Source organism: Phacochoerus africanus, chromosome 8, assembly GCF_016906955.1.
Source record: "Phacochoerus africanus isolate WHEZ1 chromosome 8, ROS_Pafr_v1, whole genome shotgun sequence".
Taxonomy (NCBI): Eukaryota; Metazoa; Chordata; class Mammalia; order Artiodactyla; family Suidae; genus Phacochoerus; species Phacochoerus africanus.
Genome location: NC_062551.1, coordinates 90,623,362 through 90,629,855, shown reverse-complemented (window position 1 = coordinate 90,629,855; position 6,494 = coordinate 90,623,362). Strand labels below are relative to the sequence as shown.

Sequence of the window (6,494 nt, the reverse complement as noted above, 5' to 3'; positions counted from 1 at the left end):
TGTATCAAACAGCCTTTATTGATTTCAAGGAAGCTGCCTTGGGAATGTTCTTATCAGCGCATCCACCTGGAGTCCCCGAGAGCGGGGTCTGAGAGGCTGGCACCAGACTGAGTACACTGTGGGAGGAAGGTGGGAGCAGAGCTGCCTGAGGCTGGGGAGGGGAGCTTCCTCTGAGTGCCCTGGCAACCCAGAGGGTCCTTGGGTGTCTCCAGGAGGGCTCAGTGTCATGAAAGCCTCCTCCTCCTTTTCCCAGGTTCACTTTCAGCCTCCAGACCTCCTACTGGTGGGAGACTCCTTCCTTTTCACCCCAGGAATCTGGAGGAATGAAGATTCCCTTTGATCTTGTGCATCCAACTCAGAGCAACCCTCTCTCTTCGTGGCCTCCAGGCCTCTGCACCTGCTTTTCTTCGCTAGGAAACATTCTCACCTCTTTCAAACACTACCTCCTCTTGGAAGCCTCTCCTGATCACCCCCTCCTGGGTTAGGGGAGGTCCTACTATGAGCCTTCTAAGTGTCCCCTTGTAGGCAGTCGTTACTTTGCTTGTTTTAGTGTCTCTCCGCCAGGAAGGCTGCCACAGGGCCTGGGGTGACCTGTACCCAGGCAGACAGCACAGCGCCCAGCGCTCAAAAAAAAGTCTGCTGAAAATGAAGTTGAATAGCTTAGTGAATTCAGAGTGGGGGCACCCAGCACCTGCAGGACCCCGCCACCGCCACAATAACACCCCCTCCCCGGCCCCTCGGGCAGCCCCAGGATCGCTTCCCCGCCCGAGGTCAGATGGGGGTCAGGCTGGGTGCCGAAGCTTGCACCTTGTCATCGCTGGAGTCTGGGCCCAGCTCCCCGGCCTCCACCAGCTTGTGGTGGCAGCGGCAGGTGGAGGCCCGGCTGGCAGAGGACGGGGGGCTGCCGCCTTGGGGGGTCCTCTTCTTGGGAAGGCTTCGCACAATCCTGTGGAAGATGAGGTAGCAGATCTCGCAGAAGGTGAGCACGATGCAGACGGCGGAGGCGCCCACCATGAAGTAGGTGAAGAGCTTCTTCTCCGTGGGCCGGGCGATGTAGCAGTCCACGATGTTGGGGCAGGGGGCCACGTTGGCGCACTGGACCAGGCGGGGCATGCCGAAGCCGTACCACAGAGTGTGCAGCACGTAGAGGAAGAGGAACTCGATGATGAGCTTGAAGATGAGGCTGAGCAGGTAGGTCCACCACAGGCCGCCGTGCTTCTTGCCCGCGTTGTCGTACAGTTTGGCGCAGTGGTCGCCGTGCTTCTGGCGGTGCCGCCGCTCCCGCTCCTCCCGGTAGGCCACGTGCAGGATGACCAGCAGCGACGGGCAAGTGACGAAGATGAGCTGCAGGGCCCAGAGGCGGATGTTGGAGATGGGGAAGAACTCATCGTAGCAAACGTTGGTGCAGCCTGGCTGCTTGGTGTTGCAGTCAAAGTCCTTCTGCTCGTCCCCCCACACACGCTCGGCGGCCACCACGTACACCAGCACGCGGAAGACGAACACCACTGACAGCCAGATGCGCCCGAAGGCTGTGGAGTACTTGTTCACCCCACTCAGTAGGGCTTGGAGTGTCTTCCAGTCCATGGTGCCTGGTGAGGGCGCTGGGGGCCGTGCCCACCTGGCAGAATAGGAAAAACCATATGTTAATGAATGGGTGACATTTATGGAGTATTTATATAAACCAAGGGCTGTTCTGAATTCTTGGTTTTTTTTTTTTTGTCTTTTTAGGGCTGCGCCCTCGGCCCATGGAGGTTCCCAGGCTAGGGGTCCAATCGGAGCTGTAGCTGCCAGCCTACGCCACAACCACAGCAATGCCAGATCCAAGCCAAGTCTGCCACCTGCACCACAGCACACAGCAATGCTGGATCCTTAACTCAATGAGCAAGGCCAGGGATCGAACCTGTGTCCTCATGGATGGTAGTCAGATTCGCTTCTGCTGAGCCACAGTGGGAACTCCTGTCTTGAATTCTTTATGTGGATGGATTCCTTTGATCATTGTAGGGACCCTATGAGATCAGGACTATTACACTTCCTAAGCTACAGGGAGGAAACAGGCACAGAGAGGTTAGGTAACCTGCCCAAAATCACAAAGCTAGTATGCCAGAAGGAAGGGAATGTGCATCTGCTGATAATAACAATTATTACTTACTAAGCACTTATGATGAGCCAGGCAAGGAGCTAAACACTTTATGTGGAGGATCTCCTTTAATCCTTATAAGGACCTTGTGAACCAGATACAATTATGCATCTCATTGACAGATGCAGAAACTAATAATCAGGAGTTCCCATTGTGGCTCAGTGGGTTACAAACCTGACGAGTATCCATGAGGATGTGCGTTTGATCTCTGGCCTCGCTTAGTGGGTTAAGGATCCAGTGGCATGGCCATGAGCTGTGGTGTAGGTTGGAGATGCTGCTCAGATTAAAAAAAAAGAAGAAAAGAAAAAGAAACTAATAATCAAATTATAAAACACTCTGTGCACACATAGTACGTGTTCAATAATTGCTGGCTAGTCATTACGAAATCTTGAGAGGTCAAGTCACTAATTTAAAACTAACTTTGGGAGTTCCCTTCATGGCTCAGTGGTTAACAAACCCAACTAGGATCCATGAGGATGCAGGTTTGATCCCTGGCCTTGCTCAGTGGGTTAAGGATCTGGCGTTGCCATGAGCTGTGGTGTAGGTTGCAGATGCGCTTGGATCTGGCGTTGCTGTGGCCGTGGCATAGGCTGGCGGCTACAGCTCTGATTGGACCCCTAGCCTGGGAACCTCCATATGCCTCGGGTGCAGCCCTAAAAAGCAAAAACAACAGCAACAACAACAAAAAACCAAAACAACTAGCTTTGAAGTTCCCATTGTGGTGCAGCCGTAACGAACCTGACTTGTATCCATGAGGATGCGAGTTTGATCCCTGGCCCCCTTTAGTGGGTTAAGGATCCGGCATTGCTGTGAGCTGTGGCGTAGGTCACAGACTTGGCTTGGATCCTGAATTACTGTGGTTTTGGTGTAGGGCGGCAGCTACGGCTCTGATTCCAGCCCTAGCCTGGGAACCTCCATATGCAGAGAGTGTGGCCCTAAAAAGACAAAAGACGAAAGACAAAACAAAACAAAAACACAACTACCTTGGGATTCGGGGCTGGGCTTTCCATTACCTCCTCTCCTTCTCTGCTGGATGCCTGCCCTGGACCAGGTTCTCAAAATTTACTTGTTGGTGCCTCGCTACTGTCCTGTGAACTTGGTGTTTATGAAACCCATTCTACAGAGAGGAACCTGGGGCTTAAAGAGGGGGAAAGACCCTCCCCAAGGTCTCAGAGTGGGTGGTGAAGTTAGGAGCCCAGTTCAGGTTGGGGGGTGCGAGCAGGGGGTATTTCCCTGGTTCCTTTGGACACCAGATCTAGGGAAAAATCTACAGACACCCCTCTCCGCTTCCCCTGTGCCAGATCCTGGGGGAGCTCCAGCCACCACAGCCATGCCGGATACTCGGGCTCTGTGAGGGGAAACATGCTTCGTTCAGGTCGCCGGATCACACATCTCCCTCCCAGTCCTGGATTGACTCAGGGAGTGTGGACTGGTGGGTCTGCCTCGGTGCACCTAGTGTCTGCATGTAGCAGAGGGTGTGGGCTTATGTGTACATTTGGGTGCTCCTGCAGCTACTTTGTGACTCTGAGCATGCATGATGCCTGCAGGTCCACCCCCTGGGCCACTGCTTCTCACCCTTCCACTGCCACCATCCTGCTCCAGGCCACCATCATTCTGTTAATGCCATGGGCTCTTGGTTGGCTCTTGGAGTCCATTAAGTCAGATCGCATTACTCCCTTATTTAAAGCTTTCTCCTATCTTAACATTACACTTAGAATGAAATCCCAGATTCTACATTCTCACCCTATGCTCTTACATGCCCCCCCCCCGCCCCCTGGGCCACTGCCTCTCAATGCCCAGGCTACGAGGGGGCCTCCGGGGCTTTGTAATTACTCCTGATGCTTAGAATGCTCTACCTCCAGAACCTTGCATGGCTGGCTCCTTCTCATCACTGAGGGCTCTGCTAAAACATCCTCTCTGTAGAGGCCTCCCCAGATAACCCTGGATCTGGAAGTCCCTGCCCTCCCAGTCAATCTGCTCCCGTCCCCTTTGTTTTCTTCCTAGAATTTAATCACCATTGGGAATTAAAGTATTTGTTTAATCATCTACCTCTGAATTTCATGAATTTCTGTTTCACAAGGGTGATATATACACTGGCAGCAGCACACAATACAATTCTTAGTATTAAAAAAAGTGTCTGTGGAGTTCCTGTCGTGGCGCTGTGCTTAACGGATCCGACTAGGAACCATGAGGTTGTGGGTTCGATCCCTGGCCTCGATCAGTGGGTTAAGGATCCAGTGTTGCCGTGAGCTGTGGTGTAGGCTGCAGATGCGGCTCGGATCCCGAGTTGTTGTGGCTCTGGCTTCGGCCGGTGGCTACAGCTCTGATTGGACCCCTAGCCTGGGTACCTCCATATGCCTCGGGAGCGGCCCAAGAAATGGCAAAAAAGACCAAAAAAAAAAAAAAAGTGTCTGGAGTTTCCTGGTGGCCTAGCGGTTCAGGATCCCCTGTTGTCTGTGCTCTTGCTCAGGTGCCTGCAGTTCTACCCCTGGCCTGGAAACTTCCACATGCAGTGGGGGTGGAGGTGAGGAAGTGTCTTGCTACTCACTCCTTCTAAGACCTGTCCTTTGCGGAGGGACACTGGGATGTATAGAGAAAGTAGGATCACATCTGAATTGGAGACTCAGCTCTACCCCTTCTACCTGAGTGACTTCCAAGATTTCCTAATCTCCTTGACTTTCTTTCCTTATCTCTAAAGGGAAATCATTCCTACTTTCTTGAGTCGTAAAAAACCATTCCCTCCCCAGCCTGCCACTTACCTGGTGAGAGTTCAAGAAACCTGCAGGGGAGGTTGGAGCCTCGTTGGGACAGCCCAGGGAGGAGAGGGGCCCTGACAGGGGCTTCCACCTGACACCCTCCCTGGAGGGCCCACCTGGGGGCAACCTCCTCTTTCGCCCCCACCTTCCCTTCCAGTCGTGTCTGCCTAGTCCTGCCTGACACACCCTAGGGACTCACTGGCAAAGAATTTCCCTCCAAGCCCTGGCCCGGGACCGGTGGAGCCGGTTCTGGTTCCCCCTGCAGTCCCCCAACACCGGCTCCCAGCTATCCGCTTTTCGCCTGTCGGGAGGCGGGGGTCGGGGTCGGGGTCGGGGTAGGGGTAGGGAGCCAAGCCGCACCCTGCTTTTATCACCACACCGTAATGCCCACCGCCCCTCCTCCTCGGAACACCCCCACCTCCCCCGGCCCCGGCCCCCGAAAGTCTCGGTCGATTCCCGGCGTCTTGGCGATTTGCGGACGTGGGAGGGACTCTGCAGGAATCTTCCGCAGCTAGAGCGCCCACCGCACCCAGAACCAAGGGGTGAGAAGCCAGTTGGGGAGCGGGGTGGGGGAGAGTCCTTCCACCGCCTCCCATCCTCTCACCCCACCGTCTCAGCCTAACCCGAAGGCAGGATCGAGCCCCAGCCCCGCCTCGGGTCGCGGGGTCGGGGTGCGGGCGCCCCGCACTTACCCGCAGCGGCGAGGCCAGCGGGGGGGCCGGGACCCCAAGTCTTCGAGACCCGCAGCAGAGGAGATCTGGGTGCGAACTGCGGCTCTGTAGTCGCGGCGAGACGCGTGGCGTCAGGCACACCCCGGGGGCGGCGTGGAGGAGGGAGGGTCGGGGGAGGAGCTCGAGAGCTGACCCGCCGCAGGGGGTCTGGTTCTAGCCGCGACGCTGCCACTCGATCCCCTGGCAACCTGCTCCGGGGCTTGAAACCTTAGCCTTGGTTTCTTCGCGTGTGAAATGGGTGCATCGGTGGCCCCGGGCAGGGCTGTGGCAAAGGCTCCAGTGAGATTCGCGGTGTGAAGCGCTCTAAACGAAGCGGCAAGTGGTCCCCGGACGGGCTGCAATCAAGACTCGCCCAAGTGTGTTACCACGGGGACTCAGTCAGCGCCCTGCGGGTCACTGTCTCCGCCTAGCACTTGGCCTCGACTCTGCGTGAGGACACTCCCTGCGGCTGCCCTCCCGCATTAGTTCCTGGCTCAAACTCGGTGTCCTCGAATGGGGTATGCACACTTTGCAGAACCAGGGTAGGGGGCAGCAGGAAGAGGCGCTGTACCTGGAAAGGAGATGGGGGGGGGGAATCCCTTGTCCAGGGGCGAGGGCTGGAATGGGGGGAGGTCGTTGCCAGGAGCTACTGAGAGGGGCAGATCCTACGGAGGCCGGGGAGGGGGAGTTAAGAGGGAGGTGGAAGAGCGGAGCCTGTGGTTTTAGACCCCCTGCAGAGGGAGGCGGTTGTGTGTGTGTGTGTGTGTGTGTGTGTGTGTGTGTGTGTGTGTGTCTGGGGCTGGGCGGGGCTGGGCTGAACTGGACTTTGGGGACAAGGACTCTTTTATTTACCAGTGTAAACAAACATAGACTAGGAACCTAGTGAGAGCC

The 6,494-nt window shown here is 56.0% G+C and overlaps 1 protein-coding gene across 2 annotated transcripts; it reads right to left on the bottom strand.

Moving 5' to 3' along the window:
• On the bottom strand, positions 1-6,168 carry GJB3 (gap junction protein beta 3). Of its 2 annotated transcripts, none has more exons than XM_047793249.1 (2): positions 5,586-6,168; positions 1-1,618 (listed from the first exon to the last, which is right to left on the bottom strand). In XM_047793249.1, exon 2 carries the CDS (start codon positions 1,582-1,584, stop codon positions 772-774), a length of 813 nt encoding a protein of 270 aa, XP_047649205.1. In that variant the 5' UTR covers positions 1,585-1,618; positions 5,586-6,168; the 3' UTR covers positions 1-771. The 2 variants fall into 2 exon arrangements, with proteins under 2 accessions (XP_047649205.1, XP_047649206.1); XM_047793250.1 differs by lacking the exon at positions 5,586-6,168 and adding an exon at positions 4,897-5,078.
• Between the last annotated feature and the right edge of the window lie 326 nt (positions 6,169-6,494).

Coding starts and splice junctions, on each gene's coding strand:
- GJB3 (XM_047793249.1), bottom strand. CDS start 1,584: ATGGACTGGAAGACACTCCAAGCCCTACTGAGTGGGGTGAACAAGTAC.